At 55.3% G+C, this 27,576-nt stretch overlaps 2 protein-coding genes across 5 annotated transcripts; both read right to left on the reverse strand.

Annotated features, from left to right (window-relative positions):
• Positions 1–1,675: 1,675 nt before the first annotated feature.
• Positions 1,676–15,198, reverse strand: EXOC3L4 (exocyst complex component 3 like 4). 4 transcript variants are annotated; one of them, XM_084791970.1, is made up of 12 exons: positions 15,021–15,198; positions 10,030–10,451; positions 8,496–9,153; positions 7,450–7,561; positions 7,112–7,234; positions 6,742–6,842; positions 6,499–6,579; positions 4,706–4,820; positions 4,182–4,301; positions 3,950–4,102; positions 3,345–3,466; positions 1,676–2,218 (listed from the first exon to the last, which is right to left on the reverse strand). In XM_084791970.1, the coding sequence occupies exons 2-12, from the start codon at positions 10,433–10,435 to the stop codon at positions 2,035–2,037; spliced, it is 2,175 nt and encodes a 724-aa protein (XP_084648096.1). In that variant the 5' UTR covers positions 10,436–10,451; positions 15,021–15,198; the 3' UTR covers positions 1,676–2,034. The 4 variants fall into 4 exon arrangements, with proteins under 4 accessions (XP_084648096.1, XP_084648095.1, XP_084648093.1 ...); XM_084791969.1 differs by having other exon boundaries at positions 7,112–7,198; positions 15,016–15,140; XM_084791967.1 differs by having other exon boundaries at positions 15,016–15,140.
• A 6,074-nt stretch (positions 15,199–21,272) lies between these two features.
• Positions 21,273–25,627, reverse strand: LBHD2 (LBH domain containing 2). Its single transcript, XM_084792012.1, has 4 exons — positions 25,274–25,627; positions 23,578–23,661; positions 21,876–22,032; positions 21,273–21,598 (listed from the first exon to the last, which is right to left on the reverse strand). Exons 1-4 carry the CDS (start codon positions 25,373–25,375, stop codon positions 21,513–21,515), a joined length of 429 nt encoding a protein of 142 aa, XP_084648138.1. The 5' UTR covers positions 25,376–25,627; the 3' UTR covers positions 21,273–21,512.
• Between the last annotated feature and the right edge of the window lie 1,949 nt (positions 25,628–27,576).

A 27,576-nucleotide genomic window follows, 5' to 3' on the forward strand; every position in this document is an offset into this window, starting at 1 on the left:
GCTAGGATCAGGTCTTCTGTTTCCTCTCAGAACCCTGTCTACACTGCCAGCAGGACTCTGATGGGGTACCTGTGGGACCAAGTGGGGACACCTGGCCAGTGAAACACCATCCTCTCCCTCATGACAGAGGTGCCTCTCACACCCCTAAACTCCAGGGTATGAGATTTCAAGGCCACTTGCCCTCTACAGGCCTCAGTTTCCCTGCTAACAGGAAGGACTGCTTATCAAGCGTAAACAGACACAAGTTTCCGGGCCTTCACCTCTGGCTTTGGAGCCCTGGGAACCTTAACAACTTCACTTCCTCATTCCTGTCCTGCCTGTGCCCCTCCCCCGCCAGGTCTGGATCTTCCAGATAGGGCTGGCTGATCTGCCCCTGGCATCCAAGGGTTGCTGCTGGTCTGGGTGGGGTGGTCACACCGCCCCTGACACCTGCTCCTAGAAGGAACTAAGAATTCTGGACACCCAGCCGACTCAGACATGGCTTTGAGCTCCAATGTGAGCACAGAAGAGGGGTCTGGGAGAGCAGGAGCATGTCCCTCACACAGCAGTAGTTTAGACCCCTGGTCTTACACTTAGGAAGGACATTTTGGGATTTCCAGGTCACCTGCCATTACCTGACCCCTCACAAGCTAATGTCAGGGTCAGGCCCAGAGCCATAATGGAGACCTTCCGGGAACAGTAGCGTAAGAGGACCAGCACAGCCTGTGCTACGAACTCGGTCAATCCCCACTTAGTCCTCTTCCCTGGAAATTGGAGCCACCAATGCAAATAGGTCCCCAATTGTGCCCCTCAGGCCAAATTCCATGGGTTATGTCACGCACAGGTGCACTGTCTCCTGGAAACTCATCTGTAGCTGGACCTGCATGGTTACCTCCCCCACCTTCCCCCCCCACCCCCACCCCACCCCACCCCCCACCCACCCCCACCCCACATTGGCCTGACGACTTTTTTTTGCTGGCAAATCCCTCCTACCTGACACACAAGCTGCAGAACCAGGGTTCCCAAGGGCTCAGGTTGCCTAGAATGGAGCCTGTACTGCCCATCCCTTCTGGGCCAAAGCAACCTAACTGAAGCTAAAGAGTCCTGGCTTTGTTTTGTTGTTGCTCCCTGCCCAAGTCAGGGTTTCCAGGCTGTCCATGAACTCACTGTGTAGACCAGGTTGGTCTCGAACTCACAGAGATCCACCTGCCTCTGCCTCCCGAGTGCTGGAACTAAAGGCATGTGCCACCACCACTGGCTGGCCTGTTGTTGATTTCTTAAGTTTATTTCTTACTTCGCGTACGCCTGCCTTGCCTGGATGTGTCTGTGCACAACACAAGGGTATGCTCATGCCCGCAGAGACCACAAGGCTGTGTTTGGGCCCCTGCAACTGGAGGATCAAACTGCACATGGTTGCTTCCTGCTTTGTGGGTGCTGGGAACACAAGCAGCCCCCTCCCTCACACCCTAAACTCCAGGGTATGAGATTTCAAGGCCACTTGCCCTCCCCCCCCCCCCCCCCCCCCCCCCCGCAAAGGAGGAACAAACACTCTTCAGCTCTGCGCTATCACTCCAACCTCTGAGGCCTGTTTATCTGCAGCTACAGGCAAGGATGTTTCCAACGCAGGGCTTTGCCTCAGCCACTTCATTCATTCAGTGGCCCGCTGGGTCTCCCAGCATCACATCTCCCAACCAGCTTAGCTTGCCCAGCCTTAGGCTCTATTTTAATTCGAGTTTATTCTTGGAACAGTCAGCGTCTCACCGTAGTGGGGGATGTGCTGAGCAGTTACAAAGTGGAAGTCTCCCCTGGCCTGAAGTCCTTACAAGCAGCCTCAGCAGCCCCAAATGACTCCCCCACAAATGCCTGGAATGCTTCCACTCCTGGTTCTCCCCCAGGCTGAGCAGCCAAGCAGCTGAGACCAAAAATTCCATGGCTCCCGGCTTCAGAGCTGAGGGTAGGGCCCCCCACAGTGACTCACTGGGCTCCCAACTTGGGGTCAGTTATGGGGAGGGCGACAGACCGTCCGTCTACCAGGCTTCTGCCTGCCAGTCAGCCCTAAATGCAGGTGATAAGAACGTCCACAGAGGTGGGAACTTCAATCTCCTCAAAGAGCACTCGGTGTGAGGAGGGCCTGGTCTCATGGGCTGCCCTCAGCAGGTCTTGGGTGTGGTGCAGAAGATGCTGGTTTCGACGGCGGCCGAGTCGGCGGAGCGCCAGGATGGCCAGAATGTGGTCACGCCTGTGGAGACATGGGGTCCTCACTACAGAGTGGTGCCCCCCTGGAACCCTCCGGCCCTCGCCCCACCCTGAAGCATGGGAGGAAGTATGATTCACCCAGCATTCCTGGAGCTGGGTCAGAGAGGCTGAAAGACTGGGATTATCCCAGGCCCTGGAGGGGGTGGGGGATGGGGCTCTATGAGGAAGGCTCGATGAGGAAGGGTACCTGGACCTAGAAGCACGCAGGCATGAGACAGGGAGGGGACAAGTGCGTAGTGGAAAGGAAGCTCTGCACAGAGGCAACACAAGAAATCTGACTTAGTGAAGGCTCCAGAAACTGGCTGAACGCGAGGGAGGTAGAGGTCTGGCCAGGCTAGGGTTATGTTCACAGAGTGCAAGACAGAGCAGGGGTGTGTGGAGGCAGGGGAAGTGAGAGGGGGCGGGGATAGGGGGAAGGGAAGGCAGGTACAAAAGGCACCCAGAGTCACTGCTTCCCCCCACTGGTTCCCCACAGCCGCTGTCCAGGGCCACCCCTGTAGCCGGAGAGGACCGACCAAACCCAGGCTGGGGAACCCCCAGCACCAGTAGGGAAATTGCGAACTTAGAAGGGGGCTAGCAGGGTCGTCATCTAGATCCCAAATCTGGCAGAGCAAACGGGCTGCGAGCAACAGCGACCCAGGGAAGGGGCTGGACCAGGGGCTTTCTGCGGCCTTTCCATCCCGGAATCTCCGAGAGCATTGGACAGAGCCGAACCGGGATTTCCACTGGCTCGGATGACTAAGTGCCCCGCACAGCCTGGGATCCGAGCCTCCTTCCGGGTTTGAGCTCGAGGGTGGGGGCATGTTGTCCACGGGTGGAGGAGAACACGAGAGAGAGAATGGTCCGCTCCACTAGGCTCCCCAGGCAGCTTCCTCGCGCGCATGCGCACACGGGTCCCTTTTTTTTTTTTTTTTGCGGTTTCCACCCACTCACCCAACCCCGACCCCCCTGCTGAGGCGCAGTTCTCTCTGCCTTGACAAGCTCGCTTCTTCTTCTGTTCCTTGCCCGCACTCACAACCGATAGGACTGTGCTGAGGACGGGAATGCCAGGATCCCAGTGTCGCCTGACTCTGGGTCAGAAGCTAGCGGGGGAAGGAGGGTCTGCGAACCTGATGTCCGGGTAGCTCCGTATAAGTGTCTCCAGGTGCCGCTGGATGTCATCTTTGTATGTCTCGCCCAGGATCTCAGCCACGCACAGGATAGCTTGGTCCAGCCACGTGGCTTTAGATCCCTGAGGAGACAGGGAGATGTGTGTTGTGGTCCACCTCCCCAAGGCGTCCCTGCCTACAAACCCCTCCTTTAGTGCTCTGCTGCAACTATCCCATGTGTCTACCGCGGGTGGTTTGCCCATAATGACTCCACGGAGGCGGGGAACAGAGGGGGGCATCTGCAATGATTCTGTAGAGAAGTCTTCTTGTCTGCACAGATGGGAAATTCGAGCCCTGACCAGGGAAGTGCTGACTGGGACCTGTCACCAGCAGCCCAGATAAGGGGTTTGGGCTCTGAGAGGGGAAAGAGCCCATTGTAACCCTCACTCCTTCTTCGCCCCCTGGGCCTGCCCCTCTAAGAGGAGTTCAGACTCCTGTCATCTTCCCTGTGGAGTCAGAAGAACCGCCCACCGGAAGCTCTCCTGTACCGGCTCCACACCCAACTAGCGGCCCCTTACAGGATGACAAGAACTGAGCCCTGCTTGACATCCAGACAATGCTCATACCAAGCCCTGGAAGGTGCTGCTAATGGCCTGGGCATCCAGGCTCATCTTATGGGAGCCGTTCACACGATTCGGGCCACTGAACCTCTCGTGGGGCCTCAGCACTTGCCCAAGGTATTCGCGGACCACAAACCGATGCACCTCCTGCAGAGTCTCCTGGGAGAGTGAGTGAGGGTAGGGTCAAGATCAAAGGCATGGGCCCTACATTCCGTGCCAGCCACCCACTTCCTGGTACCTGTGCCAGTGGTGGAGTCACATGCTCAAGGTGATGTGCAAAGTCCACCACCCTGTCCATGAGGGGACGCAGTGTGTCTTGTGTGAGCCAGCTCTTGGTATACAGCACCTTGAATAGTGGCTGGGGGCGGAGGGGCACCAGAGTCAGTTCTGCTTACCATTCCTAACCCCCTTCACCGCTGGGTGCCCTTGTGCGGTCCTCTTCCCTAGGCACACATTTTATCACTGTGTCTTTCCCAGAATGCCTCTTCCAATGGGCCTGGTTTGAGCGTCTTGTCAGGCCCTTCTTAGGGTGTGTGCTGGGTATACCTTTAGTGGCTGTAAAGCCTTCTTTCTTGGCCCACCATCCCAGAGTTCAGGTGTTAAATCACTGAGAGGAAGGAATTCCAGTGAGGCGGTAGGGTGTTTCCCAAGTGCCCTTGCTCAGGCTGAGAATTCAAGTAGGGCACATGAATGCTGTGCCCTAGGCCTGGAGCTTCAGGGACTAGGTGGGCATCGGCTAGGCACAGGAAGTGTCCACCTCACCTGCATGTCTTGCTGGACAATCTGGAGCAAATGCTTCTGGAAGCTATTGGTGGCAGCCACCAGGGGTTTCTCTAGTTCCTTTATGGTTCCTGGGAACCTGGCCAGAAGACTGGTTCTGGGGAGGGGCCAAGACAAGTCATGAGCTACGAACAGGACCCACCTGGCACAACCTGCAGACTCCATCCACTTATCGGCGGCTCTCAACCTTCCTAAGGCTGCTACTCTTTAATACAGTGCCTCGTGTTGTGGTGACCCCCTAACTATAAAATCATGCATTTGCTTCCTCATAAATGTAAATATCTAATATGAAGGATATCTGACCCCACACCCAAAAGTGGGCCGCAACCCCCAGGTTGAGAATCACTGATTTAGACTGTACTGAAAGAGTTGTGCCAAGTAGCACCCATGGGAGCAGGACGGGATGAGCGGACAACATTAAAGCCCTGGGCGCCAGCCACAAACTCTGGTGGCAGCTCGGCAGCTAAGCTCCATAACATAGGTCTCATTTGGCAGCTTTGGGACAGCCCTCCATGCCTCTTGGTGGCAGGACATGGTAGCATAGCCATTCCTGATTCGAGTCTCCACTGAGCTCCGTCATTGCCTCTGAAGTTGAAAATGTCCCATTTCACTGCTGAGAAAACTGAGAACCAGTCTACACCCAGAATACCGCAGCAAGAGACTGCTTCCTGGGGCTAAGCCCCTCCCCCTGCCCCAGAGCTGAAGGCTAGCCTGGTACAGTTAGGGGAGAGAGTGCTGGGAAGCCGAATACCAGTGTGGCCACCCTTTGGACACAGGCGTACCTGATTCAACTCCTAGCTGCACCAGCCTTCCCCTGCCCATCTGTACCTGGTACCCTGGCCTTGGGAAGTCACCTGGGGTGGATGAAGCAGGCACATAGTGCCTGGTGTATCATGGTTCTCATAAAGAACTCATGGGGGGTGGGGGCTGGAGAGATGGTTCAGAGGTTAAGAGCACTGTCTGCTCTTCCAGTCCTGAGTTCGAATCCCAGCAACCACATGGGGGCTCACAACCATCTATAATGCGATATGATGTTCTCTTCTGGCTTGAAGGTGTACATGCAAGCAGAGCACTGTATACATAATAATAAATATATCTTTAAAAAAAAAAAGAGCTCATAAGGACCAAGTGCCCGAGCGAGGCCTCAGGAAGTAGGCTCTGGCTATGTTTGAAGAGGAAAGAGGCACAGAGATGACATGACTTGTGCCAGGACACACAGCCATCAATGGGCAAAGCTGAAATCTAAACCCACAAGGTGGTCTATATGTGCCTTCTGCAGATGGCTATATTCCCCAGACCAGCATTTCTGTGGGGACAAAAACACTCCGTGTGTTCTGGAGGCCAGGCATGGTAGCAGTCTCTGCCAAATAGAGATGGCCTTGCCTTCTGACTGTAGAGGGGCTCAGGATTATCCAGGGTGGGATTCAGGGAGCGGGTTTCTCGGAGGAGAAGGTAAACTCAGAAAAAGGAATGGAATGGAGTGGAGGCAATAAATGGGGGGGGGGGGCGGTGTCCGGGGGAGCTCAGGGACCAGGGCGGCCCTATCTTCTTAGCCTTTGGTCAGCCTTGAAGCTCCTCTGCTGAGCACATTCGGGTCAAGGCGGGGAGGGGACAATGCCCGAAGGCTTGATGAACCTACAAGAGTCCACACTCCGAAGGCGCTAAGCTCCCCCACACCCCTGCCCTCAGCGGCCTCTGCTTCCGATCTCTTTTCCTGAGCTCGCGCGCCTCCTGCTGACAGTGCCTGGCAATGCCCTGGAGCTGGGGCGACCTACCTCAGCTCCACACAGGCGTTAATGTACGCGCCCAGGTACCACTCGCTCACCGCCTTCGACGCCAGAAAAGCCTTTTCAAACCTGCGGAGCGGAAAGAATCATTCCTCTGACCTCAGATTCGCACCCGCCCCCAGGTCCTCACTAGCGATGAGGGTCTCACACTCAGTCCACCAGTGGACTCCTCCCATCCCTGGCCAGGTAGGTCATCTCCCACCCTTTCTGGGCTGAGACTGCCACCCTCACCTGGGCACGAAGAGGCAGAGCGCGCGCGCGCAGATCTGCAGGGTGGTGGCTTCCAGCTCCGCGGAGATAGCGCCGGCTGCCTTCGCGTGCTCAGCCACGAGCTGCCAGGGATGCCACTTGCTGAGCACAGTTGAGTCCCGAACCCAGCCCACCCCCTCGCTGCAGTTTTTCAGTGGCCCCAATGTGAGGGTCACCTCCCCCATTCCCAGAGTCCACCGGCAGAACTGTAACCCCTAGCCTGGCCATGTGCCCCAGCGGTCTAGCTCATCCCACAGGTTTCCCTCTCGGTACAGCTTAGCTCTGAGGGATCTTCGTCTTGTGCCTGAGTCCTGAACACAAGCCCTTCCTTCAGCCTGCTTCCCGGGCGTACCATGTGCACATCGATGGACAGGGGTGTGTGGTAGAGGCCCTGCAGCACTTCCTGGTCCTCATCGGCTTCCCAGCGACTCTGCTCTAGCTGCAAGATGGTGTCAAAACAGCTTGTGATCTTGGTCTGTGGGGTGAGGCGTGGGCTGAGGTAAGAAGGTTTCAGGGAGGAAGGAAAGGGCGCCCCCTGGCTCCCAAGCCCCGTTTTGCGCCATCGGGACTAGCGTCAACGGACCCCAGTCATAGTTCACTTCTACAGGTACTGGCAGCACCACCCCAATCCAAGACATTAAGCGTCCTGTAGGAGCCAGCCACTGGGTCCTGGCGCCTCCCCGACCTCACCTCTAGGAAGCTAGTGTAGTCGCTTTCCAGTCGGGCCCACAGAGCAGGCTCTAGGAGTGGGGGCAACGGTTCGGTGGGCAGCGCCAAGTCTGGGGCGCCCAGGAAGTCAGGACTGAAAAGCAAGATGGGATTGGGGAGTTGTTGAGGGCCCCAGTGGGACCTTGATGCTCTCTACCAGCTGCCTCCTCTCTCTCTCTCTCTCTATCCTGGCTCAAAGTCTAAAGTCATCACTGCAGCCCTGAACTCCGTTTCTGTTGACACATTCCATGCCTCTACCCTTTAGAGCTCTGTGCCATTACTTCCCTTCCCAGAAGCCTCCGATGGCTGGGCTGGACTTCCTGGCACTCAAGCAACCAGCTGGGCCTGCTCAGGGTGAGCTGTTCAGATGGGCCTCTGCCAGACTGCCTCAATGTGACCCCCTACCCTCATGGTTAACCTACATTCAAGACTGAGCTCTAAGCAACAGCCACCCTCCCCCTAGCCCCCACCAAATCACCATCTAACCCAAACTAGGATGTTCCAGACCGATAATGGCTTCAGACCACACAACAATTTAAAGAGGCCAGGACTTTGGCAGCCTTCACTCTCATATGTTCCTGCCTGTGGCAAAGCTGGGGCCCATTGGTCTGGGGAAATCAAAGCACCCTTGTAATCAAGGATGGAAGGCCCCAACAGGCTGCGCTCTGCGTGTGAACACACACCCAGAGGGAAAGCAGGCTGCACCAACGTTCTGAGGGTGCTCTGTCTGGAAAGCCACCATTTTCCAATGTACTTGCAGCCATCTTACGGCATAGCATTGCTCTCTGAGGCTGGTGAGAAGCGCACGTGAGAGACTTTCTAGCTTTGGGAACTTGTACTACATGGGTGGTCTCTTAGGAAAACCTGGAAAGGGAACACGCAGCCTAGCACAAAGGAAAGGACAGGGTGCCCAGTCCTCCTGGTGCCCTATCGCCTTCGCCAGCCAAGGAATAGGGAAGAAAGGCGCCCTGTGTTTGCCATGGTCTCGTGGTGGGTAAGTGGTACCCGCTCCTGCCTAATGGCCTCACCTGCCATAAACATTAGCTGCCCAGTCTAACAGCACATAAAGCTGCTCACAGCCGCGGGCGTCTCGCGCCAGCTCCTGAAGGCGCTGGGCCACCGCGCTGTGGAAGGCTCGTAAATAGGTCTCCCACACTGGGAAGTCCGTATCTTCGTAAGCGGGCTGCATCTCTAATCGCACCTTCTGCAGGTCGCGGCGAACCACGCTACCGAGCTCAGCCAGAAGCTGGGCTAGGTCGGACGCGCCCTCCGCGGCAGCCCCCGGGGCGACTTTGGCGCCTGCCTGTTGCACGCGCTCTTGAGCGCTGAGCCGCACCGCGTCCTCCCAGTGCTGACGCCAGTGGCGGGGTGTACTCAAGAAATCACCCTCGGCTTGAGGGGCCTGATGGGCCTCCTCTTCCAAGTGCACCACCTGGGCCAGTTCCGCTAGAGCGTCTCGATCCACGCCTTCGGAACCCAGAGCCTCGCGCACGATGGCTCCGATCTCCGCAGCCATTCCATCGTAATGCAGACAAAGGTCCATAGCGCGCCGCGCATAGGCGGTGGGGTCCTGCGCAAAGGTGCGTGAGGTTTTGTCGGCTACCAGCCGTGTCTCCAAGTCCCGCAACTGTTCAAAGGCCTTCACTAGTTGCCTCTCGGTGATGAGGTCTGCCACGGATTTGCTTTCTGCAAAGCGCGGGTGAGAAAGGGAGCAATGAGAGGGGACCAACCCAGCGTCCTGATAACAACCTAGACATCTAAGTTGCACTGGCCGCTGCCTAGATGTCCTGTACAGTCCCTATTGAACTGCTCTAACTGCCACAAGTCCTTGCTTATAATCACATTAGAAGGAACAGTGTCAGTCAAGAGGCCCAAACCTGGCTGAAAAACAGCAATTTGGGTCAGCTCTTGACTGCACAGCCGGTACCTTCTACCTTGCAAACCCCAATCCCCACCCCACCCTCACTTCCATCTCTGCTATGCTGCATGACATCATATGGGACTGTAATTACAGGTCTAATAGGGTCAGAGCTCAGGCTGGGTGTGTCCTGCCCTTCTGTCCAGAGCCGGGCTTTCTGCTGTGCTGTTTTCTGTTTCTGCTGGTTCCCTTCTTCAGGGTCCAAGTCCAATTCGCCTTCCCCTGAGCAGTCAGTCCCCCTAACTGCCCTTCCAAATAACAATGGCACCCTTGAACCTCTGTGACCCAGTGGTCAGAAAGGACCAGTGCCTAATGCCTAGGATGAGCTTGCTCAAGGGGCAGGGCTGTAAAAGGTCATGCACGCGTTATACTTCTACAGTCTTGTAGCTCTGGGTTTGAAGCCCACTTTTCTACTGACTAGCTGTAAGACACTCAGCAAGTCACTCAGCTGAGCATGTTTCTCATTTGCCTAGAGGGTGTGTTGTGTGTGTGTGGGGGGTTTCTTTGCGATATACTAAAAGAACGTGTGCAGAAGGCAGGATTTGGGTGAGTTAGGCCTCAAGGAATGTCTGTCAGGATACCTTGGCTTAGCTCCTGCTCCCTCTTCCCTGTTTCCTCTCACAGTGTTGGATGGGGGACCCTACCTGCCTGCGGCTCCAGATCCTCAGGCCCCATCCCAGCGGATGCCTGCCGGCTAATGCCGTCTGTGGTGACCTTGGAGGGCTTCTCTGGTATAGCAGAGATTTGGGGATGCACGGCCGTTAGGCCTTCATCCAGGGCCCGTCTCAAGGACCTGAAGAGGAATCGGGAGCTTCGCCTGAGCAGGCCTGGGTCCTCCTTGGGCTTGTGCGTTGAAGGTGGTGGCAGGCTGGTCCGGAAGAAGGTCCGCTTCAGGGTGCTCAGGCTGGGTTTCATGGTGTCGCTGTGGTACATGCTTGGCTCTTTCATACTGTTGGACTTCCTGGTGCTCTGAGGTAGGGTCTGTGACTTCCTAGGCTCCTTGGGTCTTTGAAGCTCCGGCCCAGGGGCCACTGTCTGTGGCAATGGCATCTTGGCAGCACGAGAGCTGAGGGTGAGAAAGCAGCTTAAAAGGCCTGGAGGGTGCCCAGGCCAGGAAGCAGACATAGAATCCCTGGTAAACCCTCTGGGGCTTGTTAAGGAGCCCCAGGAACATGGTGCAGGAAGGCTTGGTCTCTTCTATGGAAAAAGAAATGTCTGCCAACCGCTGGCCTGGTCAGAGCCTTCTGTATGCAAGGGCGCACTGAGCGCAGTGGTGCACGCCTGTGATCCCAGCGCTCGGGAGGCAGAGGAAGGTGGATCGCTGTGAGTTCAAGGCCAGCCTGGTCTATAAAGTGAGTCCAGGACAGCCAAGGCTACACAGAGAAACCCTGTCTCAGAAAAAACAAGAGAGAGAGAGAGAGAGAGAGAGAGAGAGAGAGAGAGAGAGAGAAAGAAGGGAGGGGCGCTGCTGCCAGGAGAATGCCTTCCCTGATGCCTGTCTCCCAGGTGTCCACCTTTCACTGAGCCTGAGTAATTGGCATTTGAATTAGGAGCATTGAGGATGCATATCCTGGGAGCCAGCCCAGCCAGAACCCACAGGGGCAGGGCCCAGTACCCACATCCCAAAACTTCTAGGAGTTTAGCTTCTAAACCTCTCCCCATCCCTTCCTCCCGCAGCCCCCCACCCCCACCCCGCTCCCTTTTAGCCCCTCCAGAGACCTGGGCTCACCCCTTCAGCACAAAAGGCAGGACTGCTTCTGCTCAAACAGGAACCTCCTTAAGAAGCATTCCCTCCCCGGCCGCCTTGGGGCTGGAGGAGGGTTCAGTGATGCCCTAGGGCTGGAGGAGGGTTCAGTGATGCCCTAGGGCCCTAGCCTCAGGCACCAAGTCACTTATCTTCACCACTCAGCCTGCGGGGGAGGTGGGGGAGGGGCCTTCAGGCCTATATTTAACCTGGAGCAGAGGAATTCCAATATATTTCCTACTTACTGCACTCCCCCCTTTGGCCTAGCCCCCAACCTTTACCACGCGGACTGTGGCAGGGGTCTCAAGAGCACAGGAAACACACACTGCTCCGGCCTCTGACAGGCACAACCACCACCACACTCCCCCTTTTAGCTAGCAAAACCTGACTGTTTGCTTTTCTGACCGTATGTTTAGCTAGGGGTAGAAGAGAAGAGACAGCCTTCCCGGCCACTGGAACCTTCTGCCCCCCATATTGTGCAAGCCACACATGGGGGGATGGTGCTGGGCCAGCAAGTCCCCCCCCACCCCCGCCCACCCTTAGAGAGGCTGAGCCAAAAGAGGGCTAGATGGAGCTGAAAAGATGGCTCCGTGGTTAGGAGCACAAGTTATTCTTGCAGTGGACCCGGGTTCAATTTCTAGCACCCACACATTGGCTCACAACTCTATGTAACTTTAGTTCCAGGGTAACCAGGACCCCAGGCATGCATGTGGCACACAGACAGACATGCAAGCAACACACACACACACACACACACACACACACACACACACACACACACGCCATAAAGCAAATAAATAAATCTTTAAAGAAGAAATAAAGGACTAGATCAAGCCGAAGCATAGCCCCCAGCCCTCTTCAGGGCTCCCCACCATACCAGGACAAATCCAAATAGGAGCTAGGGCCAGGCCCCTGGTGAGTCAGAAGGGACTGCTCTTTCCTGGGACTTAAGGCATGCTGGACAGAGGCCAGCTCCTAGGATCCAGCCCTCCAGCAAGGTATCTGTCCGAGTCAGCTGAAGCCTGCATTTCTGGAGCTCCAGAGGCCACCAGCAGCCACAAGGAAGGCCAGGGGAAGGAGGGAAGGTTGGGTGGTTGGTTGGGGCCTTTATCAGCCCCACCCTGGTCACAGGTCATCATCCTGCCAGCCACTCAAGTGCAGGGACCCTGCCCCACACAGACCTGACCTTTATGTGGCAGTCTCTGGCTGGCATCCAACTTCAATGGGCCCTTCAGTGCCTAGAGTAGGAGATGGCACCTGGCCCTGCTACGCTCTCCAGGCGTGTTGGGAGAGGACAAGGTGGGCCCTGCCTTATTTACAAAGCACTGACTGTGTGTCCAGCCCAGTGTTGACACAGATATCATCCCCATGACAACAAAGCTGTGGAGCGTTATCTGCCCCATTGGAGGAACCCGAGGCTCAGAGAGCGGCAGGGTCTAGCCTCAAGCCGCCCAGCCTGTCCCACTCAGGTCTCTCCAGAAGCTAGGGGCGACGGTGGGTGGGTGTGTGCTCCTGAGCATTAGAGGGTCAGCTGTTACCCCAAAAGATCTGTTTTCCCAGTGAGGACCCCAAGACAGGGGTCGGACTTGGAAGTCCGTGCAGATGAGTCTAGAAGCAGATTCTGCATAAGGAGGGACAGCTGGGTGCACAGGAATCTTTGGGTTCGCTCACGGTGCTCACGTACCCTCATTTCAAAGCAGGCCTCCACTAAGGTGCCCTCAAGGCCACCCAGCAGCCCCTCTGGCTGCAGCCACACCACTTTTGGCTCTGAAGCTCTCAGCAACTAGCCAACCTATTCTCGACCTCCCCCAATCCAAATGCAAACCTTTCTGCAGCCCCCTAATGTCCTCAAGCCACCCCCCAAGCCCCAATCTTGGCATTCAAGTTCTTCTCTTTCTAGGTTGACCTTTTTTTGCCTCCATCCTGGTATGCGTGTTACTCACGTTGGCCCACGGGGCCTCCTCCATCCTGCTGAATGTGCAGCTTTCCTCTTCCCTCCAGCCGAGTCCCTCTTGACCCCCCTCTCTCTTTAGTCTCCAAATTGGACCTGGTTTTCAGGACACAATGAGTCCCCCTACATCCAAGGGATCGTCAGCTGTGCGTCATCTGCTTGGTAGCGCCTCAGAACGGTCTTTCCAGGTTTGAGAGTCTGGCTCCCTCCTCTCTCTTTCACTCCAGGGTACAGTTCAGAAGTACAGTGCAGTGAGAGTGGGTGCCCCACCCAAGGCTGGCCTGGCTAGGTGTAGCTCTGGTGGTCACTGGGCTGATCTGTGGACTCCGCCCTTATGCCTTTCCTCTGTGGCCACAAGGCCCATGCCCAATTCTCTATCTCCTGACTCACTGCTGCCACTTCCTGACTGCAGCTAGGGGCTAAGCTCCAAGACCCTGCAGATGCACACAGTCTGGGCCCCGGACTCATCTCTTTATAGGTCAAGCTACAGTACCAACTGCAGGGCTGGGGGCAGGGATCCAGCATGGTCCCTCCAGCTGGCCACGCGCTTAGGTGGAGACGTCCCCACTCCCAGCCTTGTTTCTACCCTTTTCCAGGCCTTCCTACTTGCACCAGCTCCCACTCTGTTGTTCTTCTGGACAAACCACATCCTCCCGGCCAACCCATCTATCCTAGGACCAGGCCGTCCCTGTCCTTCAAAGCCCAGCCAGGGCCACTGCAGGCAGCCTGTGGCTCTTGGCGCTCATGCCGTGAAACTTACTCTGCAAGCTAGGAGTCTCCCTGAAAAAATGGGACAGGGGGGTGGGGTGGGGGGAGAGAAAATATGGTTTCAATCCATTCCCTCAGTCCGCCTTCAAGAGCTACAAGGACGAGCAAGAGCTGCAAATGTCAGAGAGGCCAGTTCCGACTGCCATCTGTCTGCCCAAAAATCCCAAGATTGGCTATTATGGGAATAACAATTTTATGTGTTGATTTTGCAAACACAATCAGTAGCTGTCCTATGTGCCAGCCACACCTACTTTTAAAAAGACACAGGCTCCCTTCCCAGTTGCCAAAATATAAACACCCTGGTTGCCCTCACCCACCAAAGTACAGACTTCTTAACTTGGTACACAAGACCCTTCCTAAGGTTTGTCATGTGTTCCCTGGCCCTCTGTCTGCTCAGAACTCATTCTCCATGCTTCTTTGTTTTTGTTTTTGTTTTTTGAGACAAGGTTTCTCTGTGTAGCCTTGGCTGTCCTGGACTCATTTTGTAGACCAGGCTGGCCTGGAACTCACAGAGATCTGCCTGCCTCTGCCTCCTGAGTGCTGGGATTAAGGGCATCACCACGCCCAGCTCTTCCATGCCTTTGTGTGAGCTACCCCTGGGTTTCCGAGAAGCCTTCCCTGAGCGGCTGAGTCCCAGCACACGGCACACCCTTTTCTAGGTCTAGCTCCAGCCCTAGATATAGACATGACCCAGACCATCTAGATATATATGGTCTGAAATGTCTCTGCCACTTGGCCAAGAGCCCCAGGGAGCCGGATGTGGCTCAGACCCCTGAAGGGCCGATAAACGTCAGGTGCCAAGGAAGACGAAGTAGCCCTGACATGATTGTGAACCCATGGTACCTCCACACTGAGGTGTGCTTCAGCCTTGCACGTCCTCATGTTGGCCCCAGCGTCTCCCTGTGCGATTGTTTTGTGATGTGTGTGTGTGTGCCTTGCCTGTATCTGCATGCCTCATGTATGTCTCTGCTTTCTGCTAGTGTGTGTGTGTGTCTGTCTATATAGTCTGATGTGTGCATATCTTCTGCGACCGAGCTGCCACTCCAGTTCAGCCAGCCTGGGCTTGGAGCCCAGACCCTCGACCAGAGAGGCCAGCGCAGTTTCAGTCCCCGTGGGTCCCCACCCACTGCCCAAAACACTCTCCTGCCCCACCTGGCTGGGTCATACCTTACTTGTGAAGCAGACAGCTGTACCCAGGCAGAAGAGGTCCTGGGGAAGTCAGCCAAGCTGGAGGATCCTGAGACCAGGTCCCGGCGGGAGGCCTCCAGAGCAGCCCGGTTGATTGGCCAACAGCTGGGGCTTCCCAGCCGTAGGACCGCCCAGGCCCACTCTCTTCTAAGACCCCTTGCTTTCGTTTTCAGAAACGTTCCGCCCCTTTCATTCCAGAAGCAACTCTTCCAACCTTTGATCGGCGACAACCCTGGAGCTTGCCTGAGCCCGACCCTGAGCTCGCTGTGGAGAGGCTGGCGAGGGGAGGCTAGGGAGGGCCTTCTGGAAGCTGAGGAGGTGGAGATTCCTGCAGGAGAGGTTAGGGAGGTGGAGGTTAGGGGAGGATGTTGCACAGCGGGGGCAGGAGCTGTTGGGGACTACTGAGGACTGTCAGACCCTCCACGGCTAGAGGTAAGGTAGAGCCCCCTAGTGCCCAAACCCAGAAGCGCTCCTCGCCTGCCAGAGCTGAGAGGCAGAGAGCAGGTACCAAGACTCGTGGGAGACGTTTTCTGAAATGCCTGGAGGTGTGAGCCGTATACACTGCTCCTGAGTCCTGGAAGGAGAGGGCCCAAGGGACCCGGGGGGTCACACTCAGGAGTGAGAGACAGCCTTCTAGGAAGAGGCAGCGCAGCAGGAACAGCGTGGAGGAGGCGCTGCTGCCATGGCTTCGGAGTTCCGGCCTTCTGCCTCCACAGAGACTCAAACAGGAGGCATTTTGCCATGAGGACCATGGAAATGTCAGAAGAGGCACGCCCCCTCCTCCATTTCAGGGGGATCCCAGACTCAGCGTCTTAGGAAAGAAACTCAGGGGAAATTCAAGGACACATTCAGGCCTGTCCCGTCCTGTGCTGCTTAGCATGGATGCTCCAGTTACAGGACGTGAGAACACAGCATCACACTTTATGCACCTTCCGGTCCTGGGGCCTGAGGGCTGAGGCCCTGACTCTTCTGAGGCTTTTCTTCCGGGTCTGCAGATAACCTGTCTCCTTCTCCTCCTCCACCTCCTCCCCTACCCCTTCCTTCTGAAGACAGGTCTCATTTGACCTGAAGCTCACCACGTAGACCAGGCTGGCTTTGAATTCACAGAAATTGTTTCTTTTCATTTCTTTTTTTGTGACAGGGTTTCTCTGTATAGCCTTTACTGTCCTGGACTTGCTTGTAGAGCAGGCTGGTCTTGAACTCACAGAGATCTGCTGGCGTGTGCCACCTCGCCCGCACAGCAAATTCACAGAAATTGGATTAAAGGCAAGTGCTCTGGAACTTCCTACTTTTGCTTGTTCTTTCCTCTGTATGTGTCTGTCCAGTTCTCTCTTTACATTGCATGTGGGGCCACCCTAATACATTCATTGTTTGTTTGTTTTGTTTTGTTTTGTGGTTGCCCCCACCTCCACAGGCTCTTATGTAACACTTCAGTATCCACCTCCCAGGTACTGGGACTGTCACCTGTGTGAGCGAGCCACCTCCGTGCTAAGGATCGAGTCCAGGGCTGTAGGAAGCTAGGGCAGCGCTCTGAGGCAGAACAGAAGGATGGGAAAAGTGTGAGGACACGAGGCATAGAAGGAGCTCTTGTGGGAGAAGCACCTCACCAACACAGAGGCCAGAATCCTGGTACAATCAACACCTGCTTAAGGCCTTTCTCCCCCGCCAGCTGTAAACCTTCGGTTTTCTAGAGCTTTCACCAAAAAACCTCATTTATAGAGAAAGGACACACACTAAACTCCTAGAGAAACCTCGTCAAATTATAATTGCATACAGGATGTCTCCATTACCACCGCCCATATATCAGAAGAGGGAGAAATGGGGAAAAAATAAACGCTTTCTTAGTAACCTCTGAGATGTAACTTGAGAGTCACCGAAAATTGCTATCTATAGCTAACGCTGAGACAGTCCGTTGCTAAGTCCCCTGAGTATCTTGCATCCTCATCTGGGTGTGTCTCGCGCTCCGCTACTCTCCCTACATGTCCTCATGTAAGTCTTACACTCTTTCTCCTAACCTTCACCTGCAATCCTGTATTAAAGTATCATTAATAAAAATCTCCAACTCAAGCCGGGCGTGGTGGCGCACACCTTTAATCCCAGCACTCGGGAGGCGGAGGCAGGTGGATCGCTCTGAGTTCGAGGCCAGCCTGGTTTACAAAGCGAGTCCAGGACAACCACGGCTACACAAAGAAACCGTGTCATGGGGGGGTGGGGGGATGAGGAGGTGGAGGGGTGGGGGGAGTAGGAGGGGGTGGGAAGGAATCTCCAACTCTACTTCAGACCAGCTAGTCCTGAAATTCTGTTCTTCATTAAAGTCACAAGTCGCAGTTTGGCATAGGTTGAGGTCTGTAAAAGATTAAAAGAATCTAAAGGGTGATGAAAGTGACAGCATGGAGCTGTGCCTCCCTGTGCTGTACTCTGAGGCGATGTGCTCAGCCTCCTACTTGGCCTGATTTTAGCCCACTGTCTTTTTAGTTTAGTTTAGCTTTGTTTTGTTTTGTTTTGTTTTCGAGACAGGGTTTCTCTGTGTAGCCTTGGCTGTCCTAGAATTGATTTTTTTTTAGACCAGGCTGCCCTCGAACTCACAGCAATCCACTTGTCTCTGTTTCCTGAATGCTGGGATTAAAGGCTCCAACTGTCTTTTTAAAGACCCTGTCTCCATATAAGGTCACACTCTCAGGTTCTGGAGCTAAGGGTTCAACATATGAATAATAGATCCAAGATACCCAGCACACAGCAGCACCTCACGCTATTTGGAGACAGGCCAAGTCAGACAGAAGCCACCAGGCCTCCAGGGCACTTTCCAGTTACTCACTTCTTCAGTACTGATAAGCCCTAGGCTCCCTAGGCAGAACCACCACCCAAGCCCAAGGGGTGCCCAGCTACACCCTCCTTCCCTGCTCAGCCTGGCCTGCCTGTTGGCTCCCTGAAGGGGGCTGCCCAGGCTGCCCTGGGCTCAGGGACCTACCCATCACCACACACACAGTCAGCCGGAGACACCAAGACTGTCTTTGAGTCCCATGAGAGTCCTGGGATCTGCAGGTTCAAGTGACCTGAAGTCTAGCCTCGGACCTCCGAGCCTGAGACTCTGGTCTCTTTCCGTCTCTGTCTCTATGGCGCGTCAGAAATCTAATGCCCAGAATCAGGAGGACTGTTCTTGGGCCTGACCCAGAGTCTCGCTGAACCTCACACTGAGCATGCCCATGAAGCTCTGGTGGTTTTTTTGTTTGTTTTGTTTTAATTTTGTTGTTGGTGGTGGTTGGTTGGGACTTTTTTTGTTATGTTTTAAACATTCTTTTCAACAAAGTAAAATTTAAAATTATATATATATATATATATATATATATATATATATATATATATATGTATTCGTTTTATTTTATGTGTTTTGCCTGCAAGTGTGTATGTGCACTCCATGTGTGCATGGTGCCTATAAGAGGTCAAGGAGAACAGGTCCCCTGGCATTGGAGTTAGGGATGGTTATGAACCATCATGTGGGTGCTGGGAACTGAACCCTGGTCTTCTGCAAGAGCAGCAGGTGCTCTCAACCCTGAGCCATCCCTCCAGCCCCAGTTTGTCTATTTTTTAATGTGTGTGGGTGCTTTGCCTGCATGTATGTCTGTGCATTCCTGGTGTCATAGTCTCTGTAAACAGGAGTTACAGATGTGACAGCCAGCATGTGGGCGCTGGGAACCAGGCTTAGTTCTCTGGAAGAGCAGACAGTGCTCTTAACCGCTGTGCCATCTCTTCCGTCCAAGTTGGCTGGTTTTTGTTTGTTTGTTTGTTTGTTTGTTTTTTGTTTGTTTGTTTTGGTGGTTGTTGTTGGGTTTTGGTTTTTTTGTTTTTGTTTTTTTGAGCCCAGGTCTCAGATATCCCAGGCTGGCCTTGAACTTGCCATGTCTTGAGGATGACCTTGCACTCCTGCTCCTGCTTTCATCTCTCAAGTGCTGGGATTCCAGGATGTGCACCACTCAACGTGATGTTTCTTCTCCTTTTCCATGCTGCTTTCCCCTGGCTTTTTCAGTAAAATCCCCAGTGGAAAAGTCCCAGGCTAGTCTGAGAGAAGCCTGGGCACGGGGACAGTCAAGCTGAGGTCAGCAAAAGGCCATTGAGAGGGGGAGGCACAGCTGGGACACAACCAAACTTCAACCGCAGCTCCCCATGACCTCGGGGGAAACATCTGTATCTCTGACCCTTATCTACTCATTAGTGAAGTGGGATTCTTTCCGGGATGACGTGAGTTCAACTCACCTGGCTTCTAGGTAGGCAAGAGCAGGAAGGACTCTCCACAGACATTTGCCTGTCTCAGGGTCAATTTTGCCCAGAATGTTAAGGGCCCAAACTGGAGGCCAGTCTAAGACTACGGAGGCAGAGTTCACCCTCTGCCCCAGGCGGCTTCGGTGTATAGCGGGGTGGGGGTGAAGGTAGATTGTGCTCCACACGGAGGTCAATTTGCTACTTGCGGGCCAACCTAAAAAGCGCCAGACGGCGGCGTCGGCTGTGTTACGTAGTGACCCCGGTGTGCGCTAGGGGGAGCCGCAGAGCGATTTCAGGCCTCCGGCATACTGAGGAGGGGCTGGGCTGGAGGGCTGGAAGGGTGTAGCCACCATCCAGGCTCTTTCCCACTGCTTGGAGAGGAGTGGGCGAAGGTAAGACCCTCCGTGCCCCCTCTAGCTCTCGGACCTGCGGAACGGGTCATCACTACTTCGGGGCTACTCTGGTAGACTACGGACTCAAACTGGGCTTGGGTCCCAGGAGACCCCCACCACCACCTCTAAGGGCTCCGGACTTGACTTCTGTGGGACCCTGTTTAATTGAGCATAACCCTGCCCTGGGGAGAGGTGGCGCCATCCCATTGCTCCATTCAGCGCGGCTTCCCGAAGTGGGCAGCACTTCCTGCCATAAGTCAGCCCCTAGCCCCCCGCCCATCCCCACACTCCCTCCCATTTCCTATTCTCTCTACCCTTGCTCTAAACCAGCTCTGGGACCCACAGGAAGGGCAGGGGACAGAGAGGTTCTAGGACAACAACACTTCTAAACTGTGAACCTGGGTTGGGCCCACAGAGACATCCTGGGCACTGGACCACATCGCCCACGGATTTAAATTTAAAGCAGACTCCCAGGCAAACTTCTGCACCTCCCCTTCCACCTCTGGCGTTTGGGGCCAGCTATATTTAGAAGGAGAGCAGGCTGGAGAAATTGCTTTACTCGTCTTGGACGTTAGCAAGGAGGCCAGGAGGGAAAGAACAGAAGACCCGTGTTTCCCTCAGCCCTGCCAGCTCACCCGGGGTGGGGCCTCCACCTGGGGGCTTTGTTGAGCTAACATTCCTGGAACTTCTTCAGGCCTGTCTCAGGTTTGGCCAAGGGAGGGCAGCACACCTAAAGAGGGGGCCCTAAGTATGGTCAACTTTCTTCTCCCCAAGCCAGCCCTGCCCAGGTACTATAGGTGCCCTCTGTAGTGAGATCGAGATACTTTGTATGTCCGGGCGGTGGTGGCGCACGCCTTTAATCCCAGCACATGGGAAGCAGAGGCAGGTGGATCGCTGTGAGTTCAAGGCCAGTCTGGTCTACAAAGTGAGTCCAGGACAGCCAAGGATACACAGAGAAACCCTGTCTCAAAAAAATAAAAGAGAGAGAGAGAGACTTTGTATGATTGTGTAGGGACATGACCATCATTTAAGGCAGGAGGACGTGCCAGCTCACCCAAGGTCCCACAAGGGTGCCATGGCCAACTTGGTGGATTATTAGCCTGAGGGTCTTTCTATTGCCTTGGCCAAAACTAGTCCAGGGACAACATTTTGCACCTAAATTTTCTCAAATGTAAAACAGGACTTTTGCAAGGAATTAATGAGGTCCAGGTTGAAAGAAGACCCCTTCACCCTGGGTACCACCCTTATGCCTTAATGTTCCCAGGAAGAAGGGCACATGGGGTGCCTGGTCCCCAAGAGGTCTCCAGCAGGGGTAGGAGGCTACCAGAAAGAGTGGCCAGAGGCCATCTAGCTGAGGAAAACTAGAGAGGCTCCCTAGGCAGAGAGAGTAGCAGAGCCCAGTCTGTAGCCCTGAGCAGACCCATCCCTGGAGCTGGCCGTTCCCCACCCAGGCTGAGTGCCATGCACTCGAGTGCTTACCCACCCAATACTCAGCCTAGGTTCTTAGGAGAGACTAGAATGCCGCCGCCGACAGAGCCAAAATTGTCATCCCTAGCACCTCAAGTACCCACCAAGGGTGCCTGTGGCCACCAGGAAGGGTGTCTTTATTTCTGCTTCAGACCACTGAACAAAGAGGGGTACGCTCCAGATCTGGGCCACGGGGCACAAAGGCAGGGGCTGAGGTCCTGGCCACACCTAGCCAGGCAGGAAGCTTGGTGAGCCGGTATCAATGGTGGGCCCGGCCTTTTCTGCAAATCAGCCAGTTGTTGTCTTGGGATCCAGGCCCCCTCAGTGGTCAGAGAGCAGAGCCTGCCATGCCTTTATCTGTTATGCCTGGCACCCAGGGCTGGCACCCTCAATGCCATCACCGCCTGTTTCCTTCCCTGGTGCTCCTTGTGGACTTGGGCAAGGAGCTGCAAAACAAAACCGAAATCAATCAGACAAACAAACAAAACCCCCAAACCCACAGAAGCGTCAATATTGATGACGGAGCTATATGTGGATTGGTCCTGGGGTCTAAGGTAAAAACGTCCCCTCACCAGGCGTGGTGGTTCACACCTTTAATCCCAGCACTTGGGAGGCAGAGGCAGGCGGATTGCTGTGAGTTTGAGGCTAGCCTGGTCTACAAAGTGAGTCTAGGACAGTCAAGGCTACACAGAGAAGCCAGAAAAAAAAAAAGTCCTCACTCACCAGCAGCAGCCTGGATCTGAGGGGTACCCCGCTGGGTGCCCTCAGGTGGCCAGCGCAGCTCCCCACTTTCCACAGCACCCACTTCAGTGGGCTCTACCACAATAGAGGGCAGTCGCTGGCACAGCCGAGGGCCCTTCTCCCGGACACCTGCTGCAGCCTATAGAGAGAGTGGGGAAGGATCAGGGCAACACTGGGCCATGGACTCCCGGCCCCCTGCCTCTCCTGCCCTCTGCCCTGTCCCAGTAGGAAGGGCAAGAACAGGCAGGGTAGATGGCTCCTCCCACTTCCCACCACTGGGCAATCCACTGGGCACCCAGGGAACACCATAGGCCTCCCCTGGGCTCAGATCCAGAGAAGCCCATTTCACGGGCCTAGCCTAAGATGGTAGAGACCAATCGTGCAGGAGGGAACCCAGGACTGAGCAACCCAGTTGCTTCCTGTACCTGGAACCCAGCACGATTTCTTTCTAGGGGCTTCCTGCTGGGTCCTTGGCCTCCTCCCTCCACATGGCAGGCCAAGGAGCTAGGAAGATGTTGCCATGGCAATCAAAGCTGGCTCTCGCTCATTGTTCAGTGCCCACACGCCCTCTGGGTGCCCTCCGCAGCTCCACCTCCCATTCAAGGCTTTTCAAGGCCAAGGCTATCTCACACAGCTCCATCCCTTAGTGCCCCAAGGCCCCGACTTGTCTGCACTGCCCCACCTCTGTGCCCTCCTAGAGCTATGGAAAAGATGCTAGCCCAGTGTATGTGCACCTTCCCGCAGTGTCACGCCGCCCTCTAGGGAGGGTGGGCGCAGAGCTGGCACACTGCCACACTGCTCCTGGATGGTTGCTTAGAACCAATGGACACCGACTCCCATGCACCCCTATGCTCTGCCCAGGACCCTTTTAGCCAAGTACTGCAGGGGTGACCCTGAAGTCTGAGAACAGGTGCCTCAAGGCCGGGCCATCTGTGGAATGAAAGAACGCACAGCCTCGGAAGACAGTAGAGCAGGGACCCTACCCTGCCCCCACAGCTGGGCCCTCCTGAGGCCGACACTGCACTGGCACTGCCAAGCCGGGCCTCCTTCCCCGTCCCGGCTCTCTCCTTCCATGCTGTTTTGCGTCTTGTCCCTCAGCCAGGGGTTCTGCCCGGAGGGTCCCCACTGTGGTCCGATGGCCAGGCCAGTGAGACCTTCAGGGAGAACTGCTCTTTCTCTGACTGGCTCCACTGACCTAACCCAGCTCTGGAACAGAGCGTCAAGGCTGTTTCTATGTGTAGGGAACTAGACTCTCACTTTATTTTACTTCTGACAGGGTCTCTCGTACCCCAGACTGCCCTGAAACCTGTGAGGTAGCCAAGGCTAGCCCTGCTCCTTCTGACTCACTCTGTAGAATACTGGGATTTAATGGGCGCATCAGTGCCCCCACTACAGACTTGAGCATCTTGCTGCATCAACAGCCCTGCCAAAAAAAAATGGATCTGAGGGCACCCTAAAATCATATCACCCTACACAGAGCAAAGTGTGGTCCTCCACTTAGGGAATAAGCCTTAATGTCCCCAGGTCCAGAAGAGGTGCTGAGTAAGCAAAGTGGCTTGCTTTCTATTGCTTTATGCACCAATTTTAAATGAAAGTAGCAACGACCTCCACACACAGAAGGGTAAACTGAGGCTGGCAGAGATAAGGGGGCTCCCTCTCATCTCCTGCCCCTTCCACCACTTACCTGCCCTGCAGGGCCTCTCGTGCCCTCCGTAGGACTCTCTGGTGCGACCGGCTGAGGAGTGTTCATGCTGCCGCCGACGCTGGGCTGCACAGAGACAAGAGCAGAACTGAGGTGTCCACGGCAGCCAGTGCTAGGTGTCCTCCTCCCCCAGAGACCCACCCTACCTCAGCCCAGCCTGGCCCGCAGCTCTGGCCTGATCCCCACCTGAGCTCTCATCGGAAGAGCACAAGAGAACAGCACAGCTGCCCTACAGCACCCAGGCCTGTAGAGAAGTGTGGCAAGAGGGGGAGAGACGGACCCAGCCTTGAGGGCCAGGAGGCTTCCCGGAGGAGGATCAGCTGGCCTGGGGCCTCCCAAAGGGATGGACAGCAGGCAGCCAGGGCAGCGGAACAGCATGCAGAGTACAGGGCAGACCCGGGGACCTGGGCAGGTTTGCGTCAGGAGGCTGGCAGCATCTGGGACTGAGTCTGAGCCAGCCAGAGACCAAGGTGCCCAGTTCTTCCCCAAGAGCACCCTTCACCCATAGACCCCTGGGCCATGCCCTGAGGGAAACTGACATCTTGCCTGCACATGGCCTTGCCTACCCAGGCCAGGCATAGGTTAGGAAGGCTGGGTCAGAGCCTCCATGGTGAGGACCCAAGAAAAGTGTCCCCGACAGAAATCATAGGCCCACCCTCAGACTTTCCCCCAGCACTGCAGTGGGGTGGGTTCTTGGGGCCCAGGCCAGGCTATGAGAGTAGGGTCTAGCAAGCATTGGGCAGATTTTAGACAGGCAGCATGGGGCCACTGGCTATAGGCCTGGGAGCTGGAAGGAGACTGGGCCAAGGCAAAGTAGTGACCAGCAGGAAGAAATGCCTAAGACACTCTGCTGGGAGGCAGGTACTCTGGGCTCCCACAAGGTCATCTGTTAGCCTGGAAAATGAGGCTTCCTCTAACAAATGTCCACCTCAGTCAGCTTAAGTTCCATGGAGTTCCAGAGAAATCTGGAAGCGGGACTTATGATGGGAACCCCCCCTCCGGCAATAAGCAGCCATGTCACCTCATTAGTGCCTCTGTCCCAGAGCCCATGGGATGCTACTATCTCTGAGACCCCCTTAGGTTCCTGCCTGCATACAGGCTGTGACCCAAAGAGATGTCTTGGAGACTGAGGGAGGGAGAGGAGCCACAGAGGCCATTCGAAGAGGTGACAGAGCTGAGAGGAGAAAGGGGCAGAGAGAGAGAGAGAGAGAGAGAGAGAGAGAGAGAGAGAGAGAGAGAGAGAGAGAGAGAGAGAGAGAGAGAGAGAGAGAGAAGACAGTCTCAGGGAAAATCTGGGGAGCCAAAACAGCAGCAAGGATGGCGCTAAGGTGGGGCAAGTGGCCACAGGCTGCCTCGCTCGCTCTTGCCGCTCTAGCCGGGTGCCTGGTGTCCCAAGGCGCCCTGCCAATGCCTCCTACACCTCCATCCACTCTGGGGTGCAGAGATCCAGGTGTGTTGGACCGCAGGCAGTAGAGGGTGCTTGGTCCAGAGCCCCGCTTTTGGCTGCCAGGAGAGACCGTGGGACCCACGCCCGTCCCTTCCTCCGGGGCGCTCCCACTAACTCCTTAGCGCTCTCCCTCCTCCCGACCCCGGGCTGCCAGGGGGCACCTGGGACGGAACACTGGGGGCGAGGGTGGGGAGGGGGCGTTGCGCCTCCCGCACACTCACCGACACTCACCGCTGGCGCTAGCGGGGCCTCCACGCTGGCTGGGGAGCTCGCCTCCCTCGATCCTCCTCCGAGCTCTCCGCCCACACACGCGCTCGCAGCCGGCCGGCTCATTCACACCCCCGCCCTCTGCTCTGCAGAGCCGCCCGGAAGACCTAGCCTCCACCTCCCCAGACACCACCCTACTCCCAGAACCTGGTCTTGGCCACTTCAGAACTCCTCCCCCAACCTCAAGGTTAGAATGTGAGGTGTGGCGTTCTGTGGAGCCGGAGCTGGTAGGTAAGAAGAGGGTTTTCTCCAACCTGGCAACTGAAGGGGGAAGTGAAAAGGACAGGGAGTGGGGCAGGTTGGGGGGATTGTATTCCCTCTCACATCTTCATCCCCGTCCCATTCCCCAGAAGGTGCTAAGCAGCTCAGGATAGGAGGTCTGGTGAGCAATTCTGCCATCCAAGGCCATGGTGCAACACCAGCACACACATAACCAGCACAATTCTCCTGCTAGGATCCACTGTGGGCTCTCTAAACCATCCCATGTCCCCGAGAGATCTACAACCAACACCCACCCCTAGGTATCCAATCACCGTGCACCCAACCGTTCAACAGCAGCCAGCGCATACCATCAACAACCAAAGTACCAGCCCACTCCCCATCTATCACTCAGCCACTCTGCAGCATCTAACACCCACTCACCACCTACCGCACAGCCACTCTGCACACATCCCCATGCTCATCCTATCATTGTACCCAGCATCCATCCCCCCATCCCATCCATCTTCTCTCCACGTATCCACGGGCTATCCTGATTATCAGTCAACATCCATTAACTGCGAACACCATAAATCACCACGCCCCATCCAACCACCTGTCCGCCACCCGCATACAATTTGCTAAACATCAACCTACACGCAACCCCCACCCAGCAGGTGTCCGTTTACCGTCCATTCATCGCCTCTCCAGAATTACCCGGTATGTAACAGTTCATGCTTCCACGCACAGCTTACCTAACTCCGATTGCCAGTTTGTTGTCTGTTTACCGCACGCGTGTGTCGTGAGCTACCTACCAGCCTCTGTCCAGTCAGTGACAACTCATCGCCTGTAATTGGGCTGTCAGTTATCACTCACGCTTTTACAGACTGTAGGACCCCTCCCTCCACCTGCTGACCTTATTGTCATCTGTCATACGGCCACCTCATCAGTACCCATCTCACGCTATCCGTCATCTGCTATAATTCTCTAGTAACCCCCAATCTGTCCAAGTATCACGGCCGTCTCCCTACTTTTCTATCCTAGAGAATTTCGCTGAGTTCCACCTCTGTCAAGCACTGTCCTAGGCAATGGCGACAGAGACGCAGCAGTGAGCGTTCACCTACTACTCACACACCACTGCAACCTCCCAGCTAGCTGGCTAGTCAGCACCCACACGTCACCTCCCAGTTAGTGCTACCGTTTGGTACCTACCTTCAGCGATCTCCCACGATCCATTTGCTATTGGACCATCTGTACATTATTTTTTAAAATATATTTTATTGATTTATTCATATTACATCTCAGTTGTTACCCTATCCCTTGTATCCTCCCATTCCTCCCTCCCTCCCATTTTCCCCTTACTCCCTTCCCCTATGACTGTTCCTGAGGGGGATTTCCTCCCCCTGTGTATGCTCATAGGGTATCAAGTCTCTTCTTGGTAGCCTGCTGTCCTTCCTCTGAGTGCCACCAGGCCCTCCTCATCCAGGGGACGTGGTCAAATAATGGGGCACCAGAGTTTGTGTGAAAGTCAGTCCCCACTCTCCACTCAACTGTGGAGAATGTCCTGTCCATCGGCTAGATCTGGGTAGTGGTTCGAAGTTTACTGCATGTATTGTCCTTGGCTGGTGCCATAGTTTGAGCAGGACCCCTGGGCCCAGATCTGCCTGTCATAATGTTCTTCTTGTAAGTTTCTAGGACCCTCTGGATCCTTCTATTTCCCCATTCTCCCATGCTTCTCTCACCTAGAGTCCCAATAGGATGTCCTCCCCTCTGTCCCACTTTCCTGATAAGTGAAGACATTCATGGGACATGCCCCTTGGGCTAGTGTCCAGTACACTAACTCATCCACTGTCTGTATCACTTACTGTCTTCCAGTCAGCCACGTCACCTCACTAGCTACCCGTCCACCATTCAACTCTCATGGATCCATTGTCCCAGATGGGGTCATCTACTGTTAACCCTGTTTCCACTCACCGTGTGACTCGCCCGCCTGCCCTGAGACCACCCACTCCTTATCCACGTCTACATGTAACCCATTATCCGTGCAGTTATCAGCCGTTCATCTGCTA

The sequence above is a fragment of the Acomys minous genome (assembly GCF_964271855.1).
Source record: "Acomys minous genome assembly, chromosome: 8".
Classification (NCBI taxonomy): Eukaryota; Metazoa; Chordata; class Mammalia; order Rodentia; family Muridae; genus Acomys; species Acomys minous.